We start from the raw sequence: 17,773 nt of genomic DNA, 5'->3' as shown, positions 1-17,773 counted from the left end.
ATACAACATGCTACCTAGGGATGCACAGAATGCTTTGTTCTTTCTTTGGATGATTCTCTGGGTCTGTTCTCCCATTACTGAAATAAACAAACAAAACAAGAAGTTAAGGAGAAACAAGCACTTTAGAGGTGATTAAAAAATTCTAAATGAAGCTATCATCTCTTCTCTGGACAGAAGATAATCTGTTAAAGGACTTAACGTGTTAAAGAAGACAAAAAATATTTTACCTTGTAACGTATGAACAAAATGATAGTTTATGAAAAGCTGCAAGTTTAAAGGCAAAATATCTCTCTGCTCCCCCCAAGACTCAAGTAAGCTAGGGAAATTATTTCTGCAAAATTTAGCCGAGTTCACTCACGCTGTGTAATTTTAACAAACCAACTGAACTTTACTGTAATTGAGAATTTTTAGAAAGATCTTTGGCTTAGCTGCCAAAAGTGCTCCAGCACTCCAACTGAATTAAATTTGAATTCTTCAGAGCCCACGTTGTGTAAATAAATAATTTATCACCTTTCAACTCACCCAATATTACAATGTAAGAACATTTATTCCAGACTGTAAGAGACTGGAATGTTAATGGTTAATGATTTAAACAATTTCCCATTTGCTGGGGCTGGGTTTGCACCCCCTGAGGGGCAGGGACTGAGTTTTTGGGTGTGTGGTGGTGAAGCCTCTGGTCCCCCTGAGACAGAGGAGGTGAGCACCCACCACCGAGGGCTACAAGCCAGGCTTTGAGACAGGTAAGAGGCAGATCCTGTAAGGTGGGATGGTGCTTTTTATCATCCCAGCTGTCCTCCTTCAGTTGTAAAACTCCCCCTGCTACCCCAGAGAAAGGTCCTGAGGGTGTTCATCCCCTCTGATGGGGCATTACTGGCTCAACTAGGTTGACATGAGAGGCAAGAAGGGGCCATAAGCCATCAAAGACCCCCAAAGCACCCCCAGACTCATTTCTGAGGCTTTCCCCCAAAGGAGGGAAAGGTCCCCCACTGGGGAAGGTACCTGGGCATTCTCACCAAGCCTAAGCACACATTAACCCACAGAACTTCGTGTTTTGGGGGCTTCCCCCACCCCTGATGCATCAAGGCTGCAGCCATCACTTCGACCAATGGACATCAAAACTGCAACAGAATCGAGTCTGATTGCAAAATCCATTAGTGGGATATCTTTGTACTCTTAAGCTTTTTTCTTTTCACTCATACATTTACTTGAGTGTTTTTTATATAGCTTCTATATTGCTGTATTACTATAGGTAATAATAACCAAAAATTGTTATTTTATGGCCACATACCTTAGATCCTCTGCAACCAAACTGTTGCAAAATAAACCCTATGTATATGTATTTACAAACACCAATCATTCAGTATTGTTTCATTCTAATCTGCCCAAGGGATCTATTAACAAGAACCTGGATTACTCTTGCCTTCAGGGATGGGTTACTACATTGTCAGATGTTGTAAGGCCAAGTCCCAGAACTCAGCCCATCAATTCTGGAATAAAAATAAACCCTTGTGTTTCAGATTATAAAGCCAAGCCCTTTAAAAAAGCAGATTAGGCATGTTACAGACAACACATTTCAGCATCACTTTCCACAGACATTTGTGTAGCTGAGTCATCTAGCACTGGTACAAGACATTAAACCAGACGGAGCACTGGAAACAAATCTTGAAGGAGGAAGGTTTGTTTATACACTATAGTGCTCCTCACCGCAATCAAGTGGAAGCATCCAACAGTCCATGCTGTGCTGTGAGTGAAACAGTTTGAAAACTGTTACTTCAACCTGTTGTGCAGTTACTGTGCCTCTGCCATGCCGCAGTTTCTTCCCATGCTGTCGCTTCAGGGAACAGAATTTGGGGCACTTCCCTCCAGGTGTGCTCTGAAGAATGTTCGAGTATTAAACGGGAGAAATTTCAATCAGAGGTGCAGCAAGATGCTTCAGCCATCAGCACACTCTGCTTAGAGGCATCATCTTAAATCACTGCACTGTGTCAGAAAAAGAAAGGAGGTGAATTTGAATTACCAGGTCTGTGATGAAATCTCAAGGTTATTGAATATAAAAAGGAAGACCCTCACTTGTACTGTAATTTACTCAGAGCCCATTTGGTCTTAAAACCTGTGAGGGTGACAAGAGGTGAACACATTCTGCCCTTGCTACTGGGAAAAGACGCGATGCCAAATTTGCTTTTACTCCGCAGCGGGTCAGACCTCCAGGGCTCTGTGAGAAAAGCACTTCCAGCAAACTGGGAGGGACGAGCTAGGTGGGATGTGCTCCCCAACTGCAGCTTTACAGCCTCCTTTAAAGGATGTAGATGAGTTATTGCAAGTGAGATGGAGTGTAAACTGCCACTACGTGTGGGAAGACTGGAAGGAGCTGCGTAAGTACCATGGTGAAAAGAACAGCATTATAAATCTCTACCAGACCTCCATAGATGGTGAGCCATGTAGCTGTTGACTAACGAATTTTGGCATGGCTTATGTGACCCTCAACACAGCACTCTCAGGATTTGCACGCCTATGAAAAGATGCCCAGATTTCCAGCACAAAAATAAGGACATAAATCAGGTGCATGGACGTTTAAGTATATCCAACATTATTCACCAGCCTGGGAAAGTTTGGACTACAAAACAGGTATCTTGGCATCCTGGCTGAGTTTTAGGCAATGGCCAGGTCTGAGGAGTCCCAGAGAGTGAATACATAATATCTCTGTTGGATGGTGCAGCTGTGTAGGGAATGGCATTGATCTGGTGGATGCCATGTTGGGATAACAAGAACTGGTTATGGCTTTTCATTTTTTCATTGCCACAGAGAATAAATGCAAAGGAAGTAAGGAGAATTTACATCAAAGTAAGTGCTGAACTCTGATGCACTCAGGCCCTGTCATGTCCAGCTTAACTGGACCTCAGTTTCTTCCTAGCATACAGGATAAGTATTATGGATATTTCTTCACGGATACATGTGCTTACATTAAAAAAAAAAAAGATAAACCTTGTTTTAGCTCATTTTTTAATGTCTTCAGCTGTTTTCATACTCTCCCTCTGCCTGTGCATAATGTCTGGCACTTGCTTCAGTTTAAATGCCAAAGCAACTATTATCCAGATATCTGCCTCTTCTGGATCATTAATGAAGATAATAAATAAGGCTGGTTGCTACATCAGTCCCTTATTAGTGCTTATGATTAGCTTTGCTTGTGGTCTTTCAGCCAATTCCAAATCCACAATGTCCCCATCCAAGCCAGCATGAATTAAGTTTTCGAGTAAGAATATCTTTGACACTGCATCAAAAGACTTATTCAAATGTAAACAAGTGGCTACTTTCATCAGCCACAAATTTTATGATTCTGTTGTTTACAACAAGTGATGTTGCTTGTCTCAAAAGACTTCTTTATTCTGTCATGCTGCTTTATATGCACAGTTCTGCTATTCAGATCTTTGTGAGGCATTCGACACCTGGAAGTATGTCAAAATATTTGCCACTAAGGAACAATGTGGCTACTGTGAAATTAGTTAAATGAGGTAAATGATACAACAGCATCATTCACAGGCTAACTGAGGCATACATTAGTCACTTTAAAGTAACACCAGCACTGCCTTCAAGCAGGGGGAATTCTAGAGAACTCCATGCTGGCATCATGCCACTTTTACTTTGTGTGATGATCTGCAATTTGTGCCATGCCAATAAGCCACTGAATAGAAATATCAACTTAGGCTACAGGAAGAATGCTGACAACATAATGCAGGAAAACCAGATGAAGGTGATCAAGTCCTCTGAGTCATCTGAATTTTACTCTACCCTCAGACTATGGTAGCAGCCTTATGTAGTAAAAATCCTGATGCTCTGTATGTGGCTCCCAGATACTCCAGGGCACATTGACAAGATGGCTCTGAAGCAAAAGACAGTAAAAAAAAGAGTTTCCAGTGGCATACAGTGCCATTAGCATTGCCTGGAAATATGCCCACAACTCCAAGTACAATCCAAGTCATATTTCAAATACAGTCACTTATAATTCAGCACTACCACATTTCAAGGGCAGAGTAAGAGTCATGGGATTTATTTGAGGAAGTGTGGAATACTGTGCTCTTTAAAACATAGCTTACTTGGTAAGTAATGGGATTACTATCTGTACTTTTCTCCTAGTTGAAAGATTTCCATTTGGTACGATAATATAATTAAGAAAATTTTATCAATCTTCCCTTTGTGCTACTTTTTCTCAGTTCTCAGAAAACCAAGCAGACTTTGGGAAAAAGAGACTGCTGTGTCAGAAGGTACAGCTCAGATTATCCTAAGAGTTCAAACTTCACATGGGAGGAATAATAAAAGCCTTGAGACAAATCACACCACTGCCAACAGTAATAAAGAAAAATTCACAAGCACTTGGCCATTAGCTTGCATGTAATGAACTAACAGGAATTACTGTTACTTCATGTTACAGATGCCACTTAGTGCTCTGGAAGCACTCAGTGCCATCTTCCCTTTTGCTGGATTTGTCATTGTACATGATTGCTCTCTGCAGCCCCACAGGAGGAACTGAGCAAAGTGATACAGGAGGTCCCCACACAGCTATTTCTGTGATCACTAAGATCACTAAGTGTGTTTTCCAAGGCAAGCTAAAAGTTAAGTCGAAATACATGTATTTAAAACTCTTTACCAGATGCCTTTCATACCCTATTTTGTGTGCTTAATATTCTGATGCCCTTGGAATAAAACAGCTTCATTTCAAGGGCCCAAAAGGACACTGAAGTCATCTGATGTCTGTCATGCAGAATCTGAAAGAGACTCCACAAAAATAATGACAGAAAAGAACCTCCCTCATAGCCCCTGTGCTTGAGGGGTGTCCTGGCCATCTGCAGACACTGGAAAGAATGTTTTATCATCCCCTGGCCCATAATTCAGCTTTCAGAAAAATGTTTTGTCTTTTTCCCCAGATACATTCATGGCTGCTTACACATCACACGGGACAGAGAACTCTCCTCCACTGACAAACAGCAGCCTGGGGTGTTTGATTATCACAGGCAGGAGATAATGTTCCTGCAGTGCAGGGGCATAGGCACTTTTAGGGTATTTCTTGTCTTCTTGCAATGGTGGGGCATGGTGTACCTCCTACCATCCAGGCGTTTTCACCAAGAGACACTCAGAGCTGCAGGGCTGCAAGGCCCTTGAGAAGCCTTCAAGCTGCAGCTTATACCAAAACTTTTCAGATCCACAACCTCCCCAATCACCTGCCAGAACCAGGAATGATTCTGTCAAACCTTAATATTTAGCTAATAAGAGAAGATTCTGCCCTTCCTTGATACAGCAAAGACTGACATGACTCAGACCATGGTGCTGAGTGGGTCCTTCTGGACCACCCTGCTTGCAGCTCCAAGAGCAAAAAATTGCAATCCTTCACCCATTCAAGGTACTAGAGGAAGTCAGAGGAGGTGCAATGGCACTGTGAGCCTGCTTTTGGGGAACAAAGGCAAATGGAGCAGGAATCAATGTGGTTTTCTATGCACTAACTCAGGGTAACTCAGCCTGGAGAAGAGAATGCTCTTCATGAATGTGTACAAACACTTGATAGTGGAGAGCAGAGGAGACACAGCCAGGCTCTTCCCAGCAATGCCCACTGACAGACAATTCTACTTAAATCTAAAAAGAAAGCTTTTTTACTGTGAGGGTGGCCAAGCACAGGAACAGCTTGCCTAGGAAAGGCACAGAGCAGACAAATTCCAAACCAAGTGGGCACAACCCTGGGCAGTCTCCTCTTGTGGACCCTGCTCTGAGCTGGAAGCTAGACCAGAATATCTCCAGAGGTGCCTTCCAGCTGTGGCCATGCTTTGACTCTACAACTGAGCCAAATCCAAATCTGAAATCCAAATCCAAAATCTATACTGCCCATCCACTGTTCAAATAGATGGCGTGAACTTTATTCATTTAGAGACCCTCAGATTCAAGTCCAAGTTTGACTCAGCTTACCTGTGTGATGTTTTTTTTTTTAGTATTTGTTTTAACAAAATAACCTAGCAGTCCCCCAGTGTTTAGAGAATGAAACCAAAAAAGGACAAGTGCATACATACTACAACTCTATGTTTTGTTTTCTGGATGTGCAGCAGTTAAATGAGCATTATTTCCAGGCATTTTTGATGGCATAATAAAAAAACATGTATGGATGAAAATGGCAGCCAGGCATAAGAAAGCTCACGACTGATTCAGCTCTGCAAGACCAAAAACAAATAAATAAATAAATATTTATCTAAAGAGCCTGAACAAGTTTCTTTTTCTGTTCTACTGCTAAGAGTTTTCCCCGAGTTAGTATTTGACCGACTTAGCTCTGATCCAATTTAAACAGCTCCATGTGGAATGTCATTGCTATTATAACTGGAATTTTGACTACACAGTCACTGGCTTAGTCTTAAAAAACTAAAGCAAGTGCAGCATTAGCCATTTCACAGATGGCAAAAGGAAGAGCCAACACTGAGCTTTATCTTTACATTAGCAAAAAAAGCAAAGCACAAGAACAGACTAAATTTAACCTCCAGACACTTCAGATTTCACTTACTCCTTGATTTCTAATGTGGACAAAATAGTTGACTTAATACAGCTCTCTCAAATATATCGTTCCAAGTGTACTTAAAAAAGAACTGTTATCACTTCACAGATGTCCCCTGGATATGTAATGGTACACCTCAAGTTACAAGGTAGAAAAACATTTCCAGTTTTATTTGGGGAACAAACGAAGAGATTCTCCAGTGGACATTAATGACACAAAGCTCGTTCAGTTGAAGAAGCTCCTCATCTTGCATATCACAGCACAGTGTTCAGTGATTCCCTGCCTCCACATGATCCCTACCTGCTTCACTTGTTCAGAGACTTTTTTCTAAGGAATACCTGTCCATGAGCTGAAGCCCATTAAAAGGCTGCTGGATAATAGCAGGTCATGAGTTGGAGGTGAGTCAGTGTCACGCTGGTGTGGCACGCAAACACCTTACTGAGCTGTGTACATGGAAAAAAGACCTGGAAGAAACAGAGTTATCTCTCTGCTAAACTAGAAAGGCCTTTGCCAGAACCATGTGTCCCACTTCTGGCACTCTTCAGGAAAGGTTGGAGGGAGACTGGCAGAGTGCAATGGGAATGACCAGAGATGTAGGAAGTATGACACACATGGGAAGACTGGAAGGATTAGGACTGTTTAGAGATGAAAAAAAAATTAAATAAATAGTCTTTAAATTATAATATAAAGAGCTTCTGCAAAGAGGAACAAAGTTTCTTGCTATTTCTCAACGGAGAGGACAAGGAAAATCAGGCATAAATTATCAGGTAAGTCATTAGGCTGGACTTGCTAACAAAGCAGTGTGTTAGACATCCAGGGCAGACCGTGAATCCCTCATCACTGACTGGCAGTATGAAAAGCAAGTCAGGGAGGGGCTGCCAGGAATGACAGGCACAGATACACCTTTCTGTGAGCTAGATGGTAGCTGAAATTACCTCTCAAGTTCCCTGTCAGCTCTCTGATTGTGGTAGGGATATTATCTGGTTGTCAGCACTGAGCAGACAAACTGCAGAATGCTACCAGGATGGAATAAGCAGTAATTACCATCTTCCAGTTCTGCACTGACCCACCAGCACAGAGCTACTTTGTCCTGTGCTGCTTCTAAACCCAGGCCCACACACTTAAGAGCAGCCTTCATTTCCTCAATGCTGAAATCTAAATATGACCAGCACATCCCCAATTTATAATCCTCAACCATGTTAACGCTGTACCAATGAGGGGTTGGAAGCAACCTGTGAAGAAGATTAGGCACACAAAATAACTAAATGCCTTGGACAGATAAAGATGTATTTATCTGCCATGTTTTTTTTCCTCACAGATAATTCAATGCTATCAGACATCCATTCCATCTTATTCATGATCCATTGTTCTTCAACAAGATATACCAAGCCATTAAAATGAAGAATTCAGGAATGTTGATCTGCATATAAAAATAGATTTATGGTTCTTCTCGCAGACATCAAAATACAGTGAGCTGAGAAACACCAAGTGACTCAGCCACAGCTTGGACTGCTCTTAAAATAGTTTTTGATCATGTTTGCCTAAAACGAAACAGCTATTTTAATTATTTTGCCATGGTACTCCAGCTGGCTAACTATCAATTGAAAATGAGCCTACAATATAGATAAGAAATAAGTGGTTTTGACAGGATATTGTCCCTGAGCTCTGCTGTAATGGAGTGGACAGAAGGTTACACAACATCACTCAGTGCTTGATCTCATGCTTGTCAATGGTCAGAGAACTCCCTGCCATGACAGACACAGACAGAGACATATTTTCACAGATCGTCCTATCAAAAATAGTGACCTGGTTGCATATATTGAATTCTGCTTCTTTAAATTAGGGGTAGAATAGAGAAGTTGGGTGACAGCAGGACCATAGGACCATTTTGATCCTCTCAACAATGCTCGGAGGCAAGGTTGAGAACCTGCTCTGCAATCTTTACACAACCTGCCCATGGGAATGTAGGTTGATTTTAAGACTATCCAGCTGAATTAACAGAGAAAAGTAGGATCTACTGATTTAATGGAAGGGAGACAAAAGAAGAGGATCTTTTCTACATCTGTACCCTGCCAGTTGTAGTGTATAGCTGTGCTACATCTTTAAGTAAAAATCTAATGCTCTAACAACGTGTATTAAATGGCTACACAGGAACTTGCAGCTTACGTTTATCCCTCCATTTATTTCCATGCTGTAAAGTGCTGAGGATGTTATACTTTTACAGAGTAGTTCTTTTAGCCTGGTGCTCTTTTCTTCCTTCCTGGAGCAGCTCAGTCCTTCATATTCCTGCTTCTTTAGCCTGGTACCAAAGTAAAGTTTGCTAACAGCATTAGTGGTCAGGTTACACACTAATTTATAGCATCATATGCATGTAACAGGAAAATGTAAGTGTCACAAGTACAGCCATGTACATGAAAAAGCCTATATTTGCTTCCAGACATCAGGAGTTGTCTCAGTTATTTCTTAAAGAAAATATGGAATAGAACACATAAGACTAAGACTGTGCTCTGATTGTAAGCACTGGATGTGAATGACAGCTATTTTTGTAAGTGCATGAGCATATGCAAAGAGAATATGGGGACGGAAGAGTGACAAACAAAAAACAAGCAGACAAAAATAGTAATTTTCCTCAACAAAATGTAGCTTACTCCTCTGCCTGTCTTCTTCTCCCTGTGTTTACTGTTCTGTTGAACTTTTACCTTCTTCTGAATTGAGTACCTTGGCCATCAGACCTCCAGCAGTCTGTCAAAGAACCTGATTTTAGCTTTAAATCTCCCCTGCTCTGGGGACTACATTATTCCCTGCCATCTTCCCTTCACCCTTGAGTTCTGCTACCCCCTGCACCGTTCCATTTTTCTATTTATGCCAGCAACTTGTTCTTTTGCTTTTAAAATAATTTTTGAATTGTCTCTTTCTTTGCCTGTCTCTTCAGCCTCTGTCAAATGTCTTTTTTTCCCCATACATGCCTGTCTCTGCCTCCACACACTCTACCACATAAGCATGTTTGATATGCACACTCTTCCTTTCTGCTGTGTCATCCAGTGCTACCTGTGAGTTAACACAGTTAACTGTGGCTTTTGGTCTGGTGTAAGAACCAGGCCACAAAAACACCAGGGGAAAACAACGTCAAATATTGCTACGTGTAGAAACACAGTATTGCAATAAAGTTATTTGGTGTAGGCATAAAACACAACACGCAAAAAATTGAAAATTCAAGGCGATAGATTTAAGGAACCTGTGCCACCCAAGTGACCCCAAGTAACTAAAGCTGTGAAAAACAGCAGCTCCCAGCCCAGCCCTGCACCTCTCTGCCAGAGACATCCCCTGCTTCAAACACTGATGGCTCCAGATGCTTCCAGAGATTCAGGCACCAGACACACTCCACAGGTCTGAGCAAATGCCCAGCACCTTTGCACAGGCATCCCTGATTTCAGTTCCTGTGGTGTGCTCTGCAGCTCTCACCTCCGAGCCAGAGGCAGCATTGCAGAGGGCAGGGACACTGCCTTGAGCACCTCTGCTTCCAAACAGCACCGACAAACTCCAAAGGGTGACCTCAAAGCTCTCCATGGGGATAATGAGGAAGGTGACTGAACTGATAAAAGTTTAAGAGTTAAATGCTGGCATATGAAATTTAAAGGAGTCAGGGGAAGGATGGGGAAGTAGAGATCTATACCAGACACAAGAGATGTCTGCATAAGTATGTTTCTTTTTTTTTTTTTTCTTTGGTTAAAATCTCTTATTGTAACATCAGTATTACTGCTTGGGCTTCTTTTTTCAGCAGAAAGATGCTGCTGCATAGGCAAAAGTTCTTCCAACAGCACAAAGAGGTACGGAGATACAGAAGTGCTTTTGTACAGAACTGTCTTTTTAATACCACTCTTAGCTATAAGCAGCTGAAATCCCTATTTCTGCAACAGAACACGTAACTTATGTCACTAAACTTGTGTCAATCAAACCTCCAATTCCAGCAGAATCCAGTCTGTATTACAGTGTTTTTTAGCTGGCTGGTAAACAGCGCACTTGAAATTTAATATTTTCAACCTCCAGTTTTCTACTTTGACTGCAACTGAATATTCAGGGTCCTGTGCGTTGATCTGAATCCAGCCATTATCAAGATGTCCTCACCTCCCAGTCTGAAGGCTGTTAAAATAAAAAGGACCTGCATTGCCTTGTTGAAGAGAAACGGGAAAATTCTGAAATGTATACCCAAATTATTTCATATTTCTTTAAAAAAATCTAGATGCAAATAATTTATTTTCCTTTGTTTTACTGTTTACTTTAGAAAAACCCAGTTTTCAACTGTTGGTTTAAATTCATCAATTTAAGCAACCTAACACAAAATTTATCCCCTGCGTGTAATTTGGGAAACCATGGCTAGGAGACCATACATTTAAAAGAGGCAGGCTGGGATCAAAAGATCTTATCTTTACTGTTAACTCATTTTAATCCTATGGCAAAACAAGACATCCTGGCTGTGTAGTGGCCTGTGTGAAATAAAATAATGAAATCAGCACAGTCACAGCTAGCACCACGATATCTGACATTTAAAACACCACAACATTTCACATAAACTGGCAAATTCTTCCACAGAGAGAAAGCACTTTAATGGCCACAATGGAGGAATGAAATCTCACCCAAAGGCCAACTCTCCCCTTCCAGGCACAGGTGAGACTAAAAGCCTGACATGGGGATTCTGCACTACAGCACTCGGAGCAGCATCAGTTTTGTGGGTATTTTGCAGATCTCCCTTCAAAGATCTTGAATTTGTATGTCTTTCAGAAACACTATGGTCAGCATTAATACATCTACATTGCACATTAAAGAGTTGCAAATGAACATGTTCTAGGCAGCACTCAGGAAGATTCTTCCTCTCACACTTCCCAATTTTTTTCTAAGAGAATGAAAAAAACAGAAAAAAGTGGAGCAAATGAGCCTATAATAGTCTTTAAACACTCACTGACTATCTGGAGGGAAGGCTCTAAGGAACCAAAAACATCATCTAGAATTGTCTGAGCTGCTAGAAAATAGTCTTCATTCATTTGTATCTTCTTTCCCAGAATATTACAAAACACACGCTGGACACTTCCCCTGCTCCGGCCCCCAGATCCCAGACATCCCACAGCAGCGCTATCCCTGTTTTCCACATATCAGGTGACTCCTTTAGCTTGATTTGCAATCTCCTGAGGTCTAAGACAAAAGAGGCTCTGGTGATGGACAGGCTAAGAATGGTTTTCAGCAGAACCCTGCACACAACGAGGTCCTGCCAGAAAGATCATGGCCCTGTCTGGGCAGGTCCTGACAGAATACCTGAAGTGCGCGCACCCTGACAGGATAACACCCCTGGATACTCACACCAAGCCCTGACCTAGCGCAGGCTGGAAAAGGAACTTGAGATGCCCCTCTGCCATAGACACAGGAAGCTTAACCACTGCCATGAGAGAGCCTCTGCAGGCTCTCAAGACTCCTCAGTCCCTGAGCAAACAGCTTTGGCCACCTTGCTGCCACAGTGTGCCGGCTCACCTTGTCACCCCTGGAGCAAGGGTCTCTGATGGGGTCCCCAAAGTCTTGTGAAACCATTGTCTCCAATGAAATCACAGCACCAGGCTGTGCAAAATGCTGCCCTGTCTCCTACAGGGCACCACTGCCGTCTGTGCTGCTGCAACCCTGAGCCAGTGGAAGCCAGCCCAGCTCATGCATAGTCAGTTATTAAAAGATAACCCAAGCTGTGCTAAAAGGCAGCAACATCTTTAGCAGATGGTAATACATGGAGCCACTTGAACTTCTGTACCTTTTCCTCCGTCATCTGACAGTTACATTGCCAGAAGGGAGTGCAACTACCGAGGCACACCATGCTCCATCAACCACAAAATGGGACAGAAGCATCACGGAGAAAAATTGAGGAGAGGATAAAATATGATCTGAACGGAGGGATGGGACCACCATTTTAATGGTCTTACTGCTGTTTGCTCAAGCAAACACAGACTGAGTGAAGGTAATTAAAAGCAGGACTGACAGATTTCCCCAAGGACACACAATGAACCAACACTACAAGCATTAGAAAAAGTTGTACTTAAGAGAGAATAAAACAGTTTTTTCCCCCTGAATGGCAAAAACACAGTAGTTAAGGACAGCTAAAATACATACACTTATACAAATGACACACTGTTTCTGCTAAAACAGTATTTTACCTATCTCTGTCTGGGAAGCACTGACTGCAATATAATGGAAATTAAAGAAGGGATGAAAATAAACATCTTTCCTAATGCACAGTGCATCATGAAAGTCAAATCCTGTTAAGCCTTGACTGTTGAAGTAATCCTTACTCATGCAAAAAATCCCAATTAATTAATCAGGGAAAAATGCTGTATTAGCCTAAAAATCTCAAAACCAGCTGAATGCAAATGCCTTCTTCACATGAGGTCAGTGTTATCCAACAGATTGGATTCTTCAGGATATTCCATTAATTTCATGAAGAACATGTGGAGCTTAAAGACACCGGGACTCTTTAGCAAGAAATTGAAGTATTGGGGCACAGCAACTGAGCTATACTTGTGCTTGCTGGAATAAAGCTGTCTCCTTCCATCCCTGCTTGGATTAAACAAAAAACAAACCCAAAACATAAATTATGAAATTCCCTCAAAAGGCTTTTTTCAAGGACAAGTGATTTCTTGTATATAGGTCACCATTTGACTCCTTCAGAGGAAAAAAACCACCCGGGCAGCAGAGGCTGTGTTTCAACATAAGGAATGGATTTCACTTTGTGCTGGAAATATTTGCACAGTGTCCTCAAAAACAAACAAACAAACAAAAATAATTAAAAAAAACCTACCCCTTCCCCCCAAAACAAACAAACAAACAAACAAAAAAACCGTGGGTAACAAGAAAACATGCTGCAATGAGACATGTGAGGCTGTGCACAATCAAATTACAGGAGGTAGCATTTTCCAGCGGTTTGAATCACAAGATATTGCTTCTATTCTGGGATGTACCTGGCTTACAGTTTGACCTTGGGTAATAAATGATATGCACTCTCTCTGGGCATCCCTTTCTTAATTTATAAAAAGATGCAGGGTTTGGTCTGGCAACATACTAATTAAAATAATTCTGTACTAGGCTGGGAATATTTATCTAAGGACACAAATTTTGCTCAAGCTTGAATACATATAGACTAGAAATCGTAATTCTCACGAAGCAGCAAAATATTTCAGTTGCAAGTTTTTAAAATCTTTGTTAAAATTAAAAAATGTAATTTGACTATATTAATGATTAATGATGTGCTTTGTTACTTGCACTATGCATCTAAAATTATGGTGTATAATAGAAGAAATAATACTATAGAAGTACGCTAGGTTATCAATCAAAACATCAGCAGGGGGCTACAGGATATGCTTTATTTGCAAAATAACAATTAGCCCACCTACTAAATAGATTCCACATTAAGTGCATGCCTATGCTTGTCTGTGGGGATGTTTAACTCTTTATACCTGAATTTAGTGCAATTTTTCACCAAGCAAGCAGAGGAGAGCTCTCCCATTGCTCAGCTGCCTGAGAGGTGACTGCACCCACTCTCCCAACTGCTCAGCAATTGCTCTCAGGGATGTAAGGCAAATGGAAAAAACACTAAATAAAGCAGTGGGGTGCAGGGTGCCACCTCCTTCTGCTGGGATGTCAGGATAACATCCCTGGGTGCTGGACACACTCCCCCAGTGCAAACGAACCAACAGGGATGGTGTATTTCTCCATGAGAAGCCAAGCCTTCAGGCAGGCAGTGCTGCACAATGGATTGTGATGTGTCTACAAAACTTTCCTGTCATGGGAAAGGCCATCAAATGAAAAGTTTGGTTATGTTATGGTTACAAATAACATAACCATGTTTATGGTTATGATTGTCAGACAATCTTGTACAAAGAAACGGCAGGCTTGGTATGCTACTTGAAATGCTTAGTGTGGTTATGAATTCTAGTTCAAGGCAATCACAATTAACATTCTTCCTGGCTTCTGTGGATACCCTCGAGCCTCCCGAGACCTCCATTAAGTGAATTTCCTCAGACTCCAATTGCAGTGACTGGTATTGGATGGGGCAGAGCCACTAGTTCTTACATCATTTATTTACTTATAAATAAACCTTGCTTCTCCCTCCTGGGAGAGAAGAAAGCCAGAAGCGTATGAACTTGCAAATCAGTGATTAACAGAAGAAACACAGATTAGACCTGACAAGAGGACAGGGGAAAAAAACCTACCATCTCCCTGCTCAGACACCACACTGACCACTTAGTAACAATCACCACAGCAAACATACCAGTTGCAGTAATTATTATGCCATAATCAGTGGAAGCTCTGAGCTGTCACCTGAATTGTATTGCCAATGACAATGTGCTGGGGTAAAGTCCCGACTACTGAAACCAACACTATGCTGAACCATAAACACATTTCACGCTTCCAGCAAAAAGAACCCGGCTCTCATTCATGAAAAGCACCAAAATATACTGTCAGTTTTCTAAAAGTATGATGGGGTTAGCAAGATCAAACGCCTCTGAAAATTTGGTTCCTTGCTTACAAATTACAGGACAGCACAGCTTAATATTACAGGGTTCTTTACTGTTTTACTCAACGCTATTTCTTTTCCTACCCCCTTCATTTTACGGAAATACTCTTGAAAAACCCGGGGTGGCTTCTGCCAAGTAGTTCACCAGCAGCTGATGCTCTCGGCGCGCCCCGGGACGCAGCGCTCCGCTCCACAGCCGGGACCCCATCCCGCTCCCTCTGGCCAAAGCCGCACGTTTTCCTTTCGGGGAGGAGCGCCGAGGAGGAACGGCTACCAGGGAACTCGCACGCCGGGGGCTCCGAGGCTGACCCCCGAAAGCGCAGGCTGCAGACAGCCGCGGCACCGCCGCATCCGTCCCCTCCAGCCCCGAGGGCACCGTCCCGGCGCGGCAGCAGCGAGGGAAGCCGCCCGGGGCTGCCTTACCTCCACGCCCAGCCGCTGCTTCAGCACCAGCGCGGCGCACAGGTACCCGGCTCGGCCCACGAACAGCTCGTCGGAGCCGCACTCGAGGAAGGAGAGCGGAGCGCAGACCTCGCTCAGCTCCCTGAACTTGCCCAGCGGCCGCGCGTACTCGGGCAGCCCCAGGGCGCGGTAGACCAGCGCGGCCACCGCGTACACCCCGGCGCCGCCCAGCAGGAAGGCGGCTCGGGTGTCGGCGTCGGCCTCGCCGCATCCCTCCTGGTAGCGCAGGCAGGCGTCCACGACGCGGCGGGCGGCCCGCAGGTACGAGTCCCGCGACGGCGCGAACAGCGGGCACTGCGCGACGTGGTACAGCATGTAGGCCACGCCGGCCACGCCGCCGTACAGCCCGCCCGGGCAGCCGCGGGGGCCGCCCAGGGGCGGCAGCTCCCGCAGGATGCGCTCGATGGTGGCCGTCACCAGCGGCATCGCCGCCTCCCTGTCCGGCGCCGCCGCGGGGCTGCCCGGGTAGTCATCGAAGCGGTTGGCGAAGCAGCGCTGGCTCTCCATCCCCCGCCGGCGCGGCCGCTCTGCGCAGCGGGGAGCGGCGGGCGGGAGCTGCCGGCCGAGGGGGCGGAGGGAGCGCGGGGGAGGCGGGCGGGAGGCAGCGGAGAGGCGGGAAAGGGGCGCTGCCGCCGCCCGCGGCTGCCGGACGGGGAGGGCGAGGCGCTGCTACTGAGGCGGGGGCGATGCCGGGGGCAGGACGATGGGCGACGGGCGATGCCGGCCGGGAGCCCCGGCAGAGCCGGTCCGGGTCCGGCACAGCGCGTTCAGTGCCCGCCCGGCGCCCCTCGCTCGCCGCCGCTGCCCCGCCTGCGCTCGGCGAGCGCTTCTCGGTGGCTGTGACTGGCCATGGTGTCCTGCCGTGGGGGCTCTTCCTTCACACAGGGAAAGTCGGTGCATCACCTTTGCCCGACCCGTCTGTGCGTCCCCGAGGAAAAGGGGTTAATTGGGTTTTCCATCCTGCCCCGCCCCGCTGCTGTCAGGTATGCTGTCATTTGGGTCACGGGTGAATGCTGGGTCTGCTGGAGAGATCCAGGGGGCTGGAAGAGTGGCCAGAGAGCTGCTGAGTTATTCCTGGCCGTGGAACGGCCCCTCGGGGGCTGCTGCAGCCAAAGCTGGATGAAGCCAAATCCAAACGAGGGCAGCCCGAGGCCAATTTACGTGGGAAGCTAAGCAAGTCCCCAGCAGACCAGCAGTGGCACAAGGCCGTGTTTGGCCCCTTTCCTTCATGCATGAGCCAAGCAGAGCTTAGGAGGAACAGAAAAATCAGGTCAGTGAATAGATTCCAGTTAAAAGAAAGAAAAGAGGAAAAAAAGGAAAATCTTTGAAGTAGAGATTAAGAGCAAATCTTTCATGATGTATCATGAGATACACATGATGTATCATGAAGAGACACAGTTGTCTCTTCTGCCCCTGATGATCTGAACTTCTGCACCGTAAGTGAATTTCTCATCAAAGATCTGTGACTTGTGGTCACCTGGTAATCTCTGGTACTTTCTCTGGACATGCAGCCTCAGTAATTGAGGACTTTCCCAAAGAGAGGTGGAAGATGCAGCTTGCTGGAGGCTCCAGGCAGGAACCAGCAGCTGGCACAGCAGTAGCAAGCACCAGAGCGCTGTCCTTTGGATGTTGAAAGACCTTTCTCAAGTTGTGGCTGGCTTCTCTCAGCTTCATGCTGGCTACTTGTTTCAGCCAAGTACCTTCAACCCTGTGCAGCTCCTCACTTGCACTTTCACACCCTCTTTTTGATTCAACTGATCTGTCCTTTCCATCTTTTTTATGGGGTTTATGATCTGCTCAGAGGTATTTGCTTTCACCCTCTGATTTTGGTTTCATCACTTCTCTTCAGTGTCATTTTGCCATGTTAACATTCCAGATACCCACCCACTACTCTGTGTTCGTACTGCGTTCCTTAAAGCCCCATTTTCTGGCTTATTCTCCGTTGTGCCATTTGTGGTTTGTACCACACAGACCTTGGCAGTCTAGAGCACTGAAAATATGAAAATGCCCTGCAAATGGCTAGGACATCTCATTCATGTACTATTTTCTGTCATAAAGTGGCATCTGTTGGCCTACTGATAGGAAATCTTAGCTAAAGATTTTCCAGCATAATTTCTGTTGGTTCTAAAAAAGTCTGTTCCCTAAATGATTTTTAAGTTAAAATTTGTGAGTTTTACTTTTCATTCTGAGATAATTTACATTCTGGAGGTACTTGCTTCATCTATTCAGTCTTCTTTTCAAAT

At 44.3% G+C, this 17,773-nt stretch overlaps 1 protein-coding gene across 1 annotated transcript in view; it reads right to left on the bottom strand.

Moving 5' to 3' along the window:
- LANCL3 (LanC like family member 3) overlaps window positions 1-16,037 on the bottom strand; it is a 30,043-nt gene extending 14,006 nt beyond the window's left edge. Inside the window, exon 1 of the mRNA XM_062515168.1 lies at window positions 15,492-16,037. Coding sequence (XP_062371152.1) covers window positions 15,492-16,037 — 546 coding nt within the window. The remainder of the gene's footprint in view (window positions 1-15,491) is intronic.
- Between the last annotated feature and the right edge of the window lie 1,736 nt (window positions 16,038-17,773).

The sequence above is a fragment of the Cinclus cinclus genome, chromosome 2 (assembly GCF_963662255.1).
Source record: "Cinclus cinclus chromosome 2, bCinCin1.1, whole genome shotgun sequence".
Classification (NCBI taxonomy): Eukaryota; Metazoa; Chordata; class Aves; order Passeriformes; family Cinclidae; genus Cinclus; species Cinclus cinclus.
Note: the sequence above shows the minus strand (reverse complement) of the source record. Positions and strands in the feature narration are given on the sequence as shown.